The following is a 17937-nucleotide window of genomic DNA, read 5'->3' as shown; positions in this document are numbered from 1 at the left end:
ATGATTAGCAAGTTTGCACAAAAGTGGGTGGTATTGTAGATAGTGAAGATGGTTGTCAAAAATTGCAACAGGATCTTGATCGGTTGGGCAGGTGAGCTGAGGAATGGTTGATGGAATTTAATACAGAGAAATGTGAGGTTGCATTTTGGAATGTCAATATTGCAGGACGTACACAGTGAATGGTAGGGCTCTGGGAAGTGTTGCAGAGCAGTGGGATCTCGGAGTGCAGGTCCACAGTTCCTTGAAAGTGGCATTGCAGGAAGAGTATTGTGTTCAGTTTTGGGCACCCTGTTTGGAAGAATGTTGTCAAAGGGTGCAGAGGAGATTTATAAGGATGTTGCCAAGATTCAGGGCCTTGAGCTATAGGGAGCGTTTGAGCATGTCAGGACTCTATTTGTTGGAGTGCAGGAGTTTGAAGGGTGATCTTACAGAAGCACACAAAATCATGAGTAACAGATAGGGTAAATGCAGAACTTTTGTACCCAGAGCACAGGAATCAAGAACTGGAGGACATAGCTTTAATGTGAGAGTGTAATATTTAATAGGATTCCAAGAGGCAATTTATTTTTTGACACAAAGTGTGGTGAGTACATGGAATGAGCTGCCATAGGAGATAGTTGAGGAAGGTATCATCACAACATTGAAAAAACATTGGACAGGTACATGGATAGAATAGGCTTAGAAGGGTATGGGCAGGCAGGTGCGACTAGCATAGATGGGCATGTTGGTCGCTTTAGGGAAGTTGGGCCAAAGGTCCTGTTTCCACACTGTATGACTATGACTCTAATCAATAAAGGAAATTCAAATAATCAAGAAATTGCAGATGGTGGAATCATGAGCAAAGCACAAAGTGCTGGAGGAATTCAGCGGGTTAGGCAGCATCTCTGGAGGGACTGGCAGATGGGGGAGGTGATTGGCAGATGGGTGGAAATAATGTATATTATTATTATAAATAATAATAATAATAATAAAATAATATATAAATAATAATAATAATAATAATAATAATAAAAGGCTAAAGATGAAAAGAAGACAAAAGGATGTCTGAAAAGGAATCAAGTGGAGTGAAATAGAGCCAGATGGAGGGATATTCTTGCTATTGAGGGAGTGCAGCGTAGGTTCACGAGGTTAATTCCCGGGATGGCCGGATTGCCATATGTTGATAGAATGAAGGGGCTGGGCTTGTACACTCTGGACTTTAGAAGGATGAGAGGTGATCTTATTGAAACATATAAGATTATTAAGGGATTGGACACTCTCGAGGCAGGAAACATGTTCCCAATGTTGGGGGAGTCCAGAACCAGGAGTCACAGTTTAAGAATATGGGGTAGACTATTTAGAACGGAGATGAGGAAAAACTTTTTCACCAGAGAGCTGTGAATCTGTGAAATTCTCTGCCTCAGAAGGCACTTGAGGCCAATTCTCTGTATGCTTTCTAGATAGAGTTAGATAGAGCTCTTAAAGATAGCGGAGTCAGGGGATATGGTGAGAAGGCAGGAACGGGGTACTGATTGTGGATGATCAGCCATTACAGTGAATGGCAGTGCTGGCTCGAAGGGCCGAATGGCCTACTCCTGCACCTCTTGTCTATTGATATGCATATAATGGGACAGGTGGAAGACAAAATACCAGACAGGGAGCTGGGAGAGGAGCATATAAGGGAATAAAAAGCAGGGTGACAGGGGTAATGGGAGGGATGGATGCATACCAGGATGGGAGGATTTCCCAGTGACTCTCCAGGACAGGTCCCAGTGTTGATTGAGATTCCTTTAGAGGAATGTTTCTGTCTGCCCTGCCTCCCTATAAGCCATAGGCTGCTGCAGCCACTTATCTATTCATGTTTTTCAGGAGCTTGATAAGTTGTGGCATGGGACTCTTGTGCTTATTCCCAAAAACCTTTCACTACCAATGTAATAAACACTCTGCCCATGTCTAGATGTTTGCAGCTCTAATAACTCTCAAGGAGCCCAACATTCAGGATCCCTTCCACTGTCATATACAGCAGCTTGAATGCCACCATTTTTGAAGTGTACTTCAGTTGCTTGCTAAGATTCTTAGCAGCACCTTCTGACACCAAACATTGGGACCATCGCCAGGAAACTGCAAACTATGGGGTCAGATCAAAGAGTAGCAGTTCCCAAGTGATATATCATGTTGTTACTTTCCAATCAAAAATACAAATAAATAACTGAAAGTTTCACATTTTGCTTCCTGCTATTAATAATCCATAAATCCTTCATTCGTGGAAAGCATCCAATAAAATGTCAGTTTTGCTCTTTCTTCCTCAATATGAAATTGCAAGATTGCTTGGGTTGTGTGTTATCTGAATTGCCTTTCTCCATTCTTTTTATTTAATTGCTAAATTAATTAATTTCTTACCTTGGCTGCAATCTCACCATCGCATATGATAGAATAGATAAACTCATTGGTGGGCTGTGCGGGACAGTCAGAGATTGGACACGTACAATTCTGCACCAAGTTCTGTTCAATCCTGGTTATTAAATACTCTCTCCAGCAGGACTGAGGACACAAAAAGATCAATAATACATAAAAATATAACCAATAACCCAAAATTGAGTCATCATCCTGCTTCATTCACACCCTACAATCAATGGCAAGGACTATTTGCAGGTATCAGAAGGACTGTACTCACTAACCTATGAGTAAGGAAACGGAATAGACCACTCAGCATCATGAGCCTGCTCCACCATTCCCCAGGATCATGGCTAATCTCAACTCGACACGCCTCTACCTGTTTCAACATTTCACCTTGCTAGTTAAGTTTCTATCTACCTCTGCCATAAAGTTATTCAAAACCCTCTGTTTCCCATTGCAACTTAGAATTGCTTCATCTATCATAAATGGATGATAAAAGTGACTCTGCCACTCGAGGAAACATCCCCTCCATATTCACTATCAATATAGTCCATCTCTTCTAAACTCCATCAGATACATGCCTCACCTGCTCAACCTTTCCATTAATACACAGGCTTCATAAGCCCACACATTGTTACATATCCACCACTTGCTCCCTCTTTCATCTCACTGGTATAATGAACCTTTGCAAACCTCATGCCTTCGCCCAGCTCTCTGACAAAATGCCACAGGCCTGCAAACCGGGGATAGATTCCGTCGTAGGAAAGAAGAAAACTCACCTTACAGCAGTAGTGGGTGCAGCAGAGGGTGGGAGCAGATTCACTATCATTAGCAAGCAGGTTTAGACAAACAGGGCACTGGGTGACTGGGCTGCTGGGAGTTTGTGGGTTCCGGACCTTAAGACCCGCCATCACCAAGAGGACCTCATCATCTTCGGCGTATCGCTGGACCAGCAAGTCAACATTCCACTTGCTGTGAATAAGCAAATGCTGCGCTACATCGGTGGAGATGCTGAGTGTGTCCGCTACCTGCAGCACAGTCTGGACTATCAATTGCTGCACCTCCTCTTGGCTCATGGTCCGCCCCATTGACATGAGCACAGTCTCCAGCGCTCCATCTTCTGCACACTGTGATCCGTCAAAGCTTAGAATAAACCAAAAAAAAAGTTTAACCTAGGAGCACTGTATGGCCTGCGCAGAGCCCAAACCATCTGCCACATTTATTCAAACAACAAGCAGAATGGATTTCAATGCTGGATTTTAAAAAGTGCATGATGTTGCTAAGCTGGTGCCCCATCCATAGGCTCAGGTGGTTGCATGACAGAAGAAGTTCTTAATATCCATTCCTTTACTATCATCACCATTAAAACTGATCACAAAGTTTAATGCCATTTATGCTAACTTGATTTGAAGTGTGGGTGTCAGACTGCTCTATAAACCAACATCACTAAATAGTTAACTCATTGCTGGTGAAGCACACTGAGAGATGAAAGTGTGCTTCATGAATTCTCTTTCTCTCTGACAAGTATAGATTTTGGGGCAATTGCGAGACTATTATTGGGACTAAGGTGGTTCACATTTGCTTTGGAGTCTGAACTAAAAGATCAAGTAGATCAACCTAATGGATCAAATGAACTTCAGGTTCATCCAACATTTTTGTCAGTTGTTCTCAATTAGGCTAATAACAATGCTTTAATTAGGTTCAGTAATAGAAAGTGTTAGCATGTGGATACTGGATAGGTCTAGAGAATGCTTCAGCTTCACAGGAGAAACTTGCAAGGGATAGAATACCAAGTGATATTTTAATACATACATCAGTGATTGAGTGTGTTGACACACTAGACACAGATGCAGGCAAGTGTTTAATGGACACATTTTGTGTTTGCAGTTAAGGACAACAGCAGTACCGTGGCAGCACAAGGGAACCAAAAAGGTTGGTCAGGTGAGGCATGTATCTGATGGAGTTTACAAATGATCAAGCTAAGTACCTTGAACTTGAAGGTAAAGGCAAGATGTGTATGTAGGATGAAGGACAAGGGTATTTGTTGCATGTTATACTGTGACAAGTAGTGTCCCTCAAATACCTGTACTGGGGCTTCAGCAAAAAACTGAGGGAAGGTCTGTAGAGAACATAGAAACGTATACAATTATTAATGGACTGGACAAGCTAGATGCAGGAAAAATTTTCCCAATGTTGGGCGAGTCCAGAACCAGGGGCCAGTCTTAGAATAAAGAGGGGGCCATTTAAGACTGAGATGAGAAAAAACTTTTTCACCCAGAGAGTTGTGAATTTGTGGAATTCCCTGCCACAGAGGGCAGTGGAGGCCAAGTCACTGGATGGATTTAAGAGAGTTAGATAGAGCTCTAGGGGCTAGTGGAATCAAGGGATATGGGGAGAAGGCAGGCACGGGTTATTGATTGGGGCCAAGATCAGCCATGATCGCAATGAATGGCGGTGCTGGCTCGAAGGGCCGAATGGCCTCCTCCTGCATCTATTTTCTATGTTTCTATCTATAAAATAATACGGCTGGGGAAATTTTAAGGAATAGTTACCATGGGCCACTTACAGATTAAGTTAATGGCGAGATCCTGACAAAGTACAATTTAAGTGCAAAGTTGGAGACAAAGATCATGTAACAGGCCCTTCAGTCCACTGGGTCCATGTTGACTTTCAAGCATCTAATCACACTAATCCTATATTAAACCATTTTAATTCTCCAACTGACCACTATACCCTCAGATTATACCACTGGGAACAATTAACTGTTGTCAATAAACCTAAATAACAAATCTTTAGAATGGGGGAGGAAACCGGAGTACCTGAGAAAACACATGTGGTTATAGGGAGAATATGTAAACTCCACATAGATAGCATTAAAGGTCAGGATAAAACTTAGATCTCTGGAGCTGTGCGGCGGCAGCATTACTTGCTACCCAGTTATTCAGTCTGGATTCAAGAAAGATAAGTCAGAGTACCTTTTTAAAGCAGAGGCCAGAAAGCGTTAATCCAGAGATCCTAATCTGAGGAAAGACATTCTTGCCATAGAGGGAGTACAGAGAAGGTTCATCAGACTGGGATGGCAGGACTTTCATATGAAGAAAGACTGGATATACTCGGCTTGTACTCGCTAGAATTTAGAAGATTCAGTGGGGATCTTATAGAAACTTACAAAATTCTTAAGAGGTTGGACAGGCTAGATGCAGGAACATTATTCCCGATGTTGGGGAAGTCCAGAACAAGGGGTCACAGTTTAAGGATAAGACTACCGAGTCTTTTAGTACCAAGATGAGAAAATCATTTTTACACAGAGAGTGGTGAATCTGTGGAGTTCTCTGCCACAGAAGGTAGTTGAGGCCAGTTCATTGGCTATATTTAAGAGGGAGCTGTGGCCCTTGTGACTAAAGGGATCAGGGGGTATGGAGAGAAGGCAGGTATGGGATACTGAGTTGGATGATCAGCCATGATCATATTGAATGGCGGTGCAGGGTCGAAGGGCCGAATGGCCTACTCCTGCACCTATTTTCTATGTTTCTATGTTTATGGGTAAAGTGATTTGGGCCCCAGATTTATCCTCCATGACAAGGGTTGGAATATAAAAGCAGTTCAACTGTACAGAGACTCGGTCAGATTCACCTGGATGGCTACAGTCAATTTGGGGCATCACAACTCAAGGATGGCCTTTGCATTAATAACAGCGCAGAGCAAACTGTTAAATAGTGGAGATTGGCTGCTTGAACTTATGTTTACAAAGCTAGTGTGATCTAATATCTTCTAAATGGCACAAGGATACGGATCCAGACAATACTTTTCCTCTGATAGGGCAATAACTATTTTTTTTTAAATCAGTTTTACAAGAAATATTCAATCAGCACAAAGACAAAAGAAACAGCCCTAACTGCAAATCCAGCATCAACCGGAATTATCTGGACCAATATTTTAGTTAGACAGGGCATTACTGTGAGAGAACAAAGAGAGGAAAATTGAGGTAAATGGAGCACAGGGCACAATCAGACTGAACACACATTTGTTGAAACTACATGTGGCTCAATCCCAATCATATTATACCCTCCAATAGTCAAAACAGTCTCCCAACCTTCGACGCCCTGATGAAATGCTGCTGTGATATTGAGGAGTCCCACAGAATTATGCCCAAAGTTATGGAAAACTTGTAAGGAAGAAACGTGATCATGCTCATGGGCTGGTCCTGTTTCAAAAACCAAATTAATGGTGAAAGATCGGTATCTGCATTATGTAATTCCCCAAGTTTGCCACCCAACCACAACTCTAACAAATGTGAGGATCTTTGGAATCAACGCCCTGGAAAGTGAGATCATATCTAATCTATCTTAGCCACTACTACAATAGAATAAAACAAGAGGGCAATTTGATGATCAAAAATTTGTAAAGACCATTTTATTACATCACTGGTTGAAATGAAACAATCTAATTCCAATTACTGGTACAATCTGGTTACGTGCTAATACGAGCAGTTTTGGCAACCAGGTTCAATAAAGCAGTTACATCATTTCTGATATTGTGTATTTTCTCTGTGGCTCCCGAAAGCATGTATCCAATCCATCTTAGTGACATTTTCCAGATACAATTTTACTCCCAACAGTAGTGGTGACTCTGTCAGGACTAACCAATTACTCACAGCAGGTCCCCACCCAACTTTGTATTGTGCATACCTTGCATCTAGTGCTTATTTCACCAATCTACCAGGCTGTGAGCTGAAGAAGCAATAGAGATCATGCATATTACCAATTGCCCTTCTCAGTTTATAAACTTGGAAAGCAGACTGTCCAAACAGCTCTGCTGAGTTTAACTGGTACGGAACATGGTCATTTTGTTTGTGCCAAATTAGCTGATTTCAGTGAGCAAAGGTTAGAGAGAACATCACTCCAAAGCTTCCATGGTGAGGAGGAGAATAAACAAGATATCCAGTGGTTCCACTCATGCATGAAGAATGATGGTTGCTCTAGGTACTACAGGGATGAAGATACTGTCAATGCGTACCTGGCACACTACATTTTTGGCAAGTGAGAAATGGAAAACCTTTCATCTCGAGGTATTAATTCGGCTATTGGATGGAAATTGCCTGCTCTATTCTAGGCTACATCAGACTGGACAATTGACCAATTAAATGCACACAAATCAATTTCCTTATGATTGGCAGTGACTGGTCAATTAGTTCCAAAATAAAATGTCTCCATTAACAAACTGAATGTCTCTGCCTCTGTCCCTCCCTCTGAAAGTTTGTTAGAAAAGTTGCAATTTGGTGCAAAAGACAAGTAGTCATAGTCACACAGTTGCTGTTAATCAATACATAGATGTGGACCACTGGTATTTTGGTGTTACCTAAATACTGATAGATACTCTTTATCATTGCTGTTTTTTCCCGTGGCCTTTGAATCAAGTTTTCGAAGCATTATTTGTGCCTGCCCTTTTCGTGGGGTTGTTGGATCCTCAAGCACGTACTCCAGAATGTGAGGGTTGTCCTCGTTGCGTCTGATGTAACCCTTGTTGATAAGGTGCATGATACAGGACAGAACATCCATATTGCTGCAATTAGAGCGAAGTAATCTATTCGCTGAATTCAATTCCTGGTTCTGACACTTGTCGATCACCTGCAAAAGATTCAGTGACCCAATGTTAGTAATAACTTTGAAACTGCAGGTCTACTCACTTATCTAAAATAGTTCATTTATTCTGAATAAACTGTTGTGTCAATTGACTGAGACATAGAAACATAGAAAATAGGTGCAGGAGTAGGCCATTCGGCCCTTCGAGCCTGCACCGTCACTCAATATGATCATGGCTGATCATCTAACTCAGTATCCTGTACCTGCCTTCTCTCCATACCCCCCTGATCCCTTTAGCCACAAGGGCCATATCTAACTCCCTCTTAAATATAGCCAATGAACTGGCCTCAACTACCTTCTGTGGCAGAGAATTCCAGAGATTCACCACTTTCTGTGTGAAAAATGTTTTCCTCATCTCGGTCCTAAAAGATCTCCCCCTTATCCTTAAACTGTGACCCCCTTGTTCTGGACATGCCATTAGTGGCTCATTCTTGAATGTTTCACAAGGCTGAACTCGTCCATTCAATCCCCTGCTAACAGGGTTGTTCAGTAAATAGTCCGATGTAATGTGAAGCCCAGTGGGAAAAATAATCCAGAGTACAACTTGGGTCTTCATTGAGTGAACTGCATTCAAACAAGGAACAGCATGAAAGCCCAGGAGGGGGGGTTTTGCTAGAATTCCCAGTTTGGTGAAAATGTGTATTTGGTCCAGCTTGACTGACACACAATGTCAGATGTAATTCTTAGCTACCCGTGTGAGATAGTCGAGAACAACTGATGCCGATGGAGCAGGATCTATTCATGGAAGTGAGCACTCCCTCAGGAATGCTGGGAAAATAACAACCTTCTTGTGCTTTCTAACACCATAGCTGAGGTAGCTAATCCCTGTCTAAACTAACACCTCTGCTGCTCCAAAATGGAAGGTGTGTGATGTAAAGTGGAATACAAGTCTCACTGGGGAAGGTACCATTCACCACTTGCTCCACACTTCATAATGTGTTGTGCTGACATTATGAGCTGTCGCCTCTGCCTCTCAATGACTTCACACAACCTAACGCGCAGCAGTTATCTGTCAGGTTTAAAACATCAGCAATACTCAAGTTTATTGGGAAAGCTTTACATTTTGGTTAAAGATTGGGAGGCTATTTCATTTCAAGGAAAAGGTGAGTGAGAACAAAGGTAAAATATTGGGGTGAGTAGGGGATTAAGCAATAGATATATTACACTGATCTTTAGAGTTATGGCGGCAAAGTGGCGCAGCAGTAGAGTCATTGCCTTACAGCACTTTCAACACCGGATTCGATTCCGACTACGGGAGCTGTCTGTACAGTTTGTACGTTCTCACCGTAATCGCGTGGGTTTTCTCCGAGATCTTCGGTTTCTCCCCACGCTCAAAAGACATACAGGTTTGTAGGTTAATTGGCTTTCTATAAATGTAAATTGTCCCTAGTGTGTGTAGGATAATGTTAATGTGCGGGGATCGCTAGTCGGTGCAGACTCAGTAGGCCAAAGGGCCTGTTTCGCACTGAATCTCTAAACTAAACTAAACTTAAGATGGTCGTGCACCACTTTTTATAATTCATGGTATCATCATATATCTACAATCCCATGGCCACTTTCCTTTAAGACAATGAAGAGTGCAAGAGGGCATCATGTCAGGTTTGGCACCAGACATACTCAGAATGAAGAATCAACCTGGTGAAACAACAAAATATGCAGCATGTGCTGGAATACAGGAGCCAGAGGAGTGTTTGGTCGTGGAAGTTTACTGTAGGTGCCAGAAATTGCCAAGAATGATCAGTTGAATGTGGAGACTGTTGGGCTGAAGCTGAGGACCAGGTGAATCTTATTCTTATTCTCTTTAGGAGGAGGGTTGAGAGTGGATGTGCAGGAAATAAGTGAGATGTGGTTAAGGGCTTTTAACCCTTATGGTGGAAGGGAAGCCATGGAAACCATGCAACGACCTGGTTCAGGAATAGCTACTTCCCCACAGCCATCAGGCTATTTAACCTGGCTCGGACAAAACTCTGATCATTAATAACCCATTATCTGTTATTTGCATTTTATCAGCTTATTTATTCATGTGTGTATATATTTATATAATGGTATATGGGCACACTGATCTGTTTTGTAGTAAATGCCTACTATGTTCTGTGTGCTGAAGCAAAGCAAGAATTTCATTGTCCTATCAGAGACACATGACAATAAACTCACTTGAACTTGATGGCTAAGAGTAGGGGCCTCCAACCTTTTCAGTATGAGGGCCACATTATATATTTGGCACATTTTTGCGGGCCGTAGGAAAAAATAAAAAAATGTCAGTTTTATAAATATAATGTATTCTCTCTCTCTCTTTCTCCCTCTCTCTCTCCCTCTCTCTCTCCCTCTCTCTCTCTCTCTCTCTCTCTCTCTCTCTCTCTCTCTCTCTCTCTCTCTCTCTCTCTCTCTCTCTCTGTCTGTCTGTGGTGCAGGGACCAGGGGCGGGGAACCCACTAAATAGCCCGCTGCACGGAACGTGTTGAGAGCTTGCTGCGGGACGGATAAAATCTCGTGGCGGGCCAGATGTGGCCCGCGGGCCATAGTTTGGAGACCCCTGGTTAAGAGGGATGGAAAATCTCCATCATTTGACCAGATACACCAAAGATAGAGAAACTGTGAGAATGGAGTGGATTCCTTAGAAAGTAGGGCAAGAAGTAATTTAGTCAAGATAACAGTTCAAATCTGTGGGCTTGTAATGGATGTTGACACAAGCAACTACAGATGCTGGTTTATTAAAAAGACACAACGTGCTGGAGTAACGCGCTGTGTTACTTCAGCACTTTGTGTCTTTTGTAACGCATGTTTATGACTGAGCAATCCTCTGAGAAATCCTGAATGGGAAGATGGTCCTCGTCAAATGTGAGAGCAGAGTAGAAATCAGCAGCAAAATTAATGACATTTTGGAATTCTACACGTGCCGTATGCAGTGCCAATACAATAGCTGACAACAGGAAGAATCGAAGGAAAGGCTTCAGATAGACTGAAACAAAATTTGCTCCACATATTCCACTAAAAGACATGTAATTTGAGCACAGGCAAGCTCCCATACCTACTGGAGGAACCAAGTGGATTTGCAGCCTTTGGAATTCAATACCCATTTCAATAATTTCAGGTAATGCATTTCTATTATGTCTGAACTGGCTAGTTCTGCTTAGATTATTCATCTTAGCTCAGTTTTTCTTTCTCCTAAAGTGTTTGATGCAGATGACCTAAAGTACAAACTTTTTATCAGTTTCAGTTTAGATTATTGTCACATGTATCGACATACAGCGAAAAGCTTTTGTTGCGTGCTATCCAGTCAGCGGAAAGACTATACATGATTACAATCAAGCCATTTACAGTTATATGTTCCTTTCTTTATTTTCTTCCCAACTTCCCTCAATAATCAACCAGTCATCGGTAGAATATCCCCAGGGCAACCCAACGAGAGATATTCCCTTTGTTATATGTAGGAAGGAACTGCAGATGTTGGTTTCAACTGAAGATAGACATACAATACTGGAGTAACTTAGCGAGACAGGCAGCATCTCTTGAGAAAATGAATAGGTGATGTTTTGAGTCGAGACTTGAAGACTGAACAAGGGGTCAGTCACAGTTTAAGGATAAGGGGGAAATCTTTTAAGATCGAGATGAGAAAAACATTTTTCACATAGAGAGTGGTGAATCTCTGGAATTCTCTGCCACAGAAGGTAGTTGAGGCCAGTTCATTAGCTATATGTAAGAGGGAGTTAGATGTGGCCCTTGTGGCTAAAGAGATCAGGGGGTATGGAGAGAAGGCAGGTACGGGATACTGAGTTGGATGATCAGCCATGATCATATTGAATGGCGGTGCAGGCTCGAAGGGCTGAATGGCCTACTCCTGCACCTAATTTCTATGTTTCTAAGAAGGGTCTCGACCTGAAACGTCACCATTTCCTTCTCTCCAGAGCTACTACCTGTCTCGCTGAGTTACTCCAGCATGTTGTGTCTATCGTCCCGTTGTTATATCTATCTTTCCCCCACACTCATTATATATATATCTCTCTTTTTCAGGTTCAACCTCAACCATTCACTCTGTTTCTCTTCCCACGAGTTCTGCCTGACCCATTGACTTTTCCAGCATTCTTTTCCTTTCAGAATAATTACCTTGAAGACAAGATTATCAATATGAAGCTCTTTCTCCGATTTCATAATCTGAATAATCACGCAATAGATAATGTTCCTCTTGCGTTCCAATGTGCCAGCGGCGTCTTCGTCCACATTTAAATAAGTTTGCTCTGGCAGCAGTGAGTAGTGCTCTTTCTTTGCTGATCCTCTGGCCAACACCTCATCATTTAGCCTCAAGACCCCTGAAGTGTACAAATATAGAAAATGGTTAGCACCACCAGCAACATTTCCTTTGCTACATCCCACACATCCCAAGGGTTTCAGGTTTTGATTGGACATTGATAATTATTTTGATACAGGAGGCCATTTGGCACATCAGATCGATGTCAATTCCCAGGGAAGCAATTCCATCAGTCTTCATTTCCCTTTGCCTGATTACCCTATACACCCGCAACTTGCTGGGAAAAATAGAGATCTACTCTACCACCCTCATCAATCCTGTTACTTGAAAATTTTAAATATTTTTCATATAGAAACCCAACATATTCTGCAATGTGGGAACATCATGGTAGATTATAGGAATTATAGAGTTATACCTTTGAGACGATCTTGATCAATGTCCTGTTGAATGAGGATATGATTTTCTCCAATCAGAGGTTCTAACGCATGTATGATCAGAACTGGGGATAAGCCAGTCGATTTTACAATGGTCTCCACAGAAACTTCCTTTTAGATGAAAATTAAAAAAAAAAAGTTAGACATTTTAACCCAAGAATCTTTTGGATCACAATTATTTTCAGCCCCTCATGTCCCTGCAACTCTTCACATGACAAGTTATTTAATCCAATAAGGTAATAAGTAATAGGAGCAGAATTAGGCCATTCGTCCCATCAGGTCTACTCCGTCATTCAATCATGGCTGATCTATCTCTCCCTTCTAACCCCATTGTCCTGCCTTCTCCCCATAACCCCTGACACCCATACTAATCAAGAATCTATCTCTGCTTAAAAAATATCCATTGACTTGGCCTCCACAGCCTTCTGTGGGCTTGTAATGCCCACAGCAGGCAAAGAATTCCACAGATTCACCACCCTCTGACTAAAGAAATTCCTTCTCATCTCCTTCCTAAAGGATCGTCCTTTAATTCTGAGGCTATGGCCTCTAGTCCTAGACTCTCCCACTAGTGGAAACATCCTCTCCAAATCCACTCTATCCAAGCCTTTCACTATTCAGTACGTTTCAATGAGGTCCCCCCTCATTCTTTTAAACTCCAGCAAGTACAGACCCAGTGCCGTCAAATGCTCATCATAAGTTAACCCACTCATTCTTGGTATCATTCTTGTGAACCTCCTCTGGACCCTCTCCAGTGCCAGCACATCCTTCCTCAAATACGGTGCCCAAAATTACTCACAATACTCCAAATGTGGCCTGACCAGTGCCTTATGGAGCCTCAGCATTACATCCCTGATTTTGTATTCTAGCCCTCCTGAAGTAAATGCTAGCATTTTGTTTGCCTTCTTTACTACCGATTCGACTTGCAGATTAAGCTTTTGGAAATCCTGCACCAGCAATCCCAAGTCCCTTTGCACCTCCAATTTCTGGATTCTCTCCCCATTTAGAAAATAGTCTATGCCTTTATTCCTACTACCAAATGCATGACTCCACACTTTGCTGCACTATATTCCATCTGCCACTTCTCTGCCCACTCGCCCAACGTGTCCAAGTCGTTCTGCAGAGTCCCTACTTTGTCTGCACTACCGGCCCCTTCCACCTATTTTCGTATCATCCGCAAACATGGCTTCAAAGCCTTCAATCCCCTCAACCAAATCATTATTATACAACGTGAAGAGTGGCGGCCCCAGCACTGACCCCTGCGGAACTCCGCTAGTCACTGGCAGCCAACCTGAAAAAGCCCCCCTCATAGCCGCCCTTTGCCTTCTGCCATCCAGCCAATCTGCTATCCATGCGAGAATCTGCCCTTTGGTATCATAGGCTCTGATCTTCCTTAGCACGTGTGGCACCTTATCAAAGGTTTTCAGAAAATCTAGGTGAAAAATGTCCTCTGATTCTCTTTTGTCTGTCCTACTATTTACTCCTTCAAAGAATTCCAGCAGATTCCTCAGGCAAGAACGGCCTTTCACAAAACCATGCTGGCTTTGACCTATTTTATCATGAACATCTAAGTATTCCGTACGCTCGTCCTTTATAATGGACTCTAAAATCTTACCAATCACTGAAGTCAGACTAACCGGCCTACAGTTCCCACTATTCTATGCTCCCTTCTTATACAGTGGGGTAATATTGACAATGTTCCAATTGTCTGCAACCACTCCTGACTCTCGTGGTTCTTGAAATATCACTATTAATGCCTCCAATGTCTCTAAAGCCACCTCTTTCAGAACACCTGGGCTGCAGTCCATCCAGGTGCAGGTGACTTATCCACCTTCAGCTAGAAATAGCTACTTCACTAACTTCCACCCCCTGACTCTCTTGACTTTCAGGCACATTGCTGATGTCTTCCACTGTGAAGACTGGTGCAAAAATTCAACTCATCTTCCATTTCTTTACTCCCCATTCCCCAAAATCCTGCACCTTCCGAATTATTCCCAGACATTCTTCCCATTGCTGTTCCAATACTTTGTTGTTTCCCTATAACTCTTGAAAATGTACCCTGTTTTCCCACTTCTCTTTTGAAAGTGACATTATATTTGAGTCATAAAGCTATATAACACAGAAACTGGTCCTTTGGTCCAACTCGATCTTGCTGTCCAAGTTGCCTCACCAGCTAGTGCCACTTGTCTTTGTCTGGCCCATCCCCCTCCAAATCTTTTCTATTCATGTAACTGTCCAGTTTTTTTTTAATGCTCTAACTGTACCACCTTTAACACTTTGTCTGGCAGCATGCTTACATCGCCTATTTTCAGATAATAGGGTGTTGGGCATCCTAGGTTACTCCTGTAAATAATTTTCCCACCTGTTCCCCCCCCATATCACCCCTACACTCCAACCTCTAGTTCTCTTGTCTATTTCTCTGCCTTCTTCATTGCTGTCTCTCCACCATTGGAAGCACTCATCTCATTCACCTTATAAATACTTTAAAACATTCTCATCTCTGAATTCTTATTTCCTAAAAGTTTTCTCATCTAAGGCTCTACCTTCTCTTTTCTTTCTGGCTAACTCATTTCTCATCAGTGCAACGTCAACAACTCCCAGTACTGGACACCATCCAGGTCAAAGCAACATGTTTGACTAACTGCCACATCCACCACCTTAATGTTCTCCTTATGGCCTCAGTGCAGCTTCTTAACATCTCCCAAGCCGCTCATCTGTGCAACCCAGAAGGATAAAGGACAGAGGATAATGAATACAGCATCTCCAGCACCTTCCACGACAGATCAAACACCATATTGATTTGAAAGTATTTCACCAATTTTTAACATCACTATCACCTAAAGTCACTTAATACCATGGAACTCAAGTTAAAGGTGTTGCGGGAGTAATTAGTAACTTCTCAAGTGCATTTAAAATTGGACTTCAAATGATGGCCTTGCAGGTGATGCCCACATTCTCCAAATTTTATTTTTAAATCCAACTCTTGCCATGTTTTATTCCAGACAGCCATATTAATTAACACATATCCTGAAATTAGTCTACAGTAATCTGCAGGTCTCTCAATTTCTGCACCCTATTTAAAATCAGATATTTTTCCCCGGGAGCTCCGGTTTCCTCCCACACACCAAAGACGTACTGGTCTATAGGTTAATTAGCTTGGTAAAATTGTAAATTGTCCCTAGTATGTGTAGGATAGTGTTAATGTGCAGGGATCGCTGGTCAGTGTGGACTCAGTGGGTCAAAGGGCCTGTTTCTGCGCTATATCTCTAAACTAAAAAAACTAATTTATCAGCATCATTACATTTTTCTTTACAAGATAAAGAACAATCGTATCTTTACAATACTACTTTGAATTTTTATGCAAATTGTCAAGTATAATTTTAAATCAGCAACAATATAGAAATCACTTCTCCAATCTGCAAATCACAACAACAGACGAGATACTAAAACAACTGCTGCTAAAAAAATGCACAAATCTCTTATACAGTGCATCAAAGTGGACAAAAAAGAAAAATTGAGATTCATGTCACACACTAGTGTGGTGCACGAGAGATGGATGGAGCATAACTTCTAAAACATCTCCTGCATGGATTTCCTGGTTTACCTCATGTTCATTAAACTGCAGCAGGATGTACATTTGTAGAGTTGACAAGTGCAAGGTCAGTGATCCATAGGATATGATAGCATGTCCCAGCCATGTCCACTGTATCCGGCGAGGCTTTGTGCTACTAAACCCATATACACGCTGACCTACGAGCAGGACAAAAATCAGAGAATTAGTCATATTATCAAGAAACACTGAAGCAAGAGGAGTAGGAGATGGCTAATCTCAAACTTGTTCTGCCATTCAACATGATTGTGGCTGGTTCTCTACCTTCTTACTTTCCAATCTGATCTCCACGTGTTCCCTGTACCAATAGTCTTATATATATACATATATTCATCAATTGAGTACAATGCTTCATAGTTCTGGGCTCTGCAGCCTGAGAAAACAATACCTTCAACAACCAACCTGTCAATTCAATCAAAATTTATTTCAGAGAGATGACTTAAACTCGAGCATTGAACGACCTTACATGGTCTCCTCACTGGTCAACTCATTCTTCCTCAAGAACAAGTTCGTGAATCCATTTTAGATCGATTCTAAGGCAAGATCCTCCTTAATGGGCTTGTCCCACTTCGGCTATTTTTCAGGCGACTGCCGGTGACTGTCATGTCCCTTTTTCCTGTATCTGTACACTGTGGTCGGCTTGTTTGTAATCATGACTGGTCTTTTTGCTGACTGGATAGCACACAACAAAAAGTAATTCTTTGTACCTCAGTACACATCACAATAAACTAAACTAAACATCTGCAACTATTTCACGTAAAACTCTTGATAGTTTAGTGATACAGCGTGGAAACAGGCTCTTCAGCACACCGATCAGCGATCTCCGCACATTAACTCTATCCTACACACACTAGGGACAATTTACAATTATACCAAGCCAATTTACCTACAAACCTGTACATCCTTGGAATGTTGGAGGGAACCAAAGAGCTTGGAGAAGACTCACCCGGTCACGGGGAGAAAGTACAAACTCCGTACATTCAGCTCTTGTAGTCGGGATCAAACCAGGGTCTCCGGCGCTGCAAGTGCTGTAAGGCAGCAACTCTACTGATGCGCCACCGTGCCGTCCAGATAATTTTGTGAACAACTACAGAAGTTGGTGAGAGGGTGGAGACCTCACCAGAAATTCCAGTGAACAGAAGCAGTGATTACCAAGCACCACCATTGTTTTGCAAGGGTGTCAGGACTTTAAGGAATAAGGCTTTAAGTTATAGTGGAAAGGGACTGTGCATTTTGAAGCTAAGGGTAAGAATTCTAAGTCAACCTTCTGGGTCACATCACGACAAATCATTACAGCGTTGAGGTCAGAAAGGGTACAATTGTGCAACTTTATGCAGATGAGTAACACAAGTCCAAATGGACATGCAGATCCTTGAAACCACCAGGCTAATTTTTTATTATTACAGCAGAGTAAAGCAAATCTTCTATTGTTGTGCAGGGTCTTGTGCAGGAATTATTTTAACTATTTTGTTTGATGGCTCTGGGCCTGAACTCGCTGGAGTTAGAAGGATGAGGGAGGATCTCATTGAAACTTGCCGAATAGTGAAAGGCTTGGATAGCAAATGGAATAGGATGAAGGAAAATGTGAAACGTCCATTTTGACAATAAAAATATATTTTCTCAATCGTGAAA

At 42.1% G+C, this 17937-nt stretch overlaps 1 protein-coding gene across 4 annotated transcripts in view; it reads right to left on the bottom strand.

The window, feature by feature from the left end:
- The window catches only part of LOC129697502 (cullin-9), a 143391-nt gene that overhangs the window by 38102 nt on the left and 87352 nt on the right, over positions 1 to 17937 (bottom strand). For all 4 annotated transcript variants that reach the window (XM_055636136.1, XM_055636135.1, XM_055636137.1 and 1 more), the window contains exons 26-31: positions 16300 to 16445; positions 12680 to 12809; positions 12123 to 12325; positions 7735 to 8003; positions 3156 to 3519; positions 2380 to 2520 (exon numbers count right to left, since the gene is read on the bottom strand). In XM_055636136.1, the coding sequence (XP_055492111.1) occupies positions 2380 to 2520; positions 3156 to 3519; positions 7735 to 8003; positions 12123 to 12325; positions 12680 to 12809; positions 16300 to 16445 (1253 nt within the window). The remainder of the gene's footprint in view (positions 1 to 2379; positions 2521 to 3155; positions 3520 to 7734; positions 8004 to 12122; positions 12326 to 12679; positions 12810 to 16299; positions 16446 to 17937) is intronic.

This window comes from Leucoraja erinacea, chromosome 5 (assembly GCF_028641065.1).
Source record: "Leucoraja erinacea ecotype New England chromosome 5, Leri_hhj_1, whole genome shotgun sequence".
NCBI lineage: Eukaryota > Metazoa > Chordata > Chondrichthyes > Rajiformes > Rajidae > Leucoraja > Leucoraja erinaceus.
The sequence above is the reverse complement of the archived record's forward strand: the minus strand, read 5'-3'. Positions and strand labels throughout refer to the sequence as shown.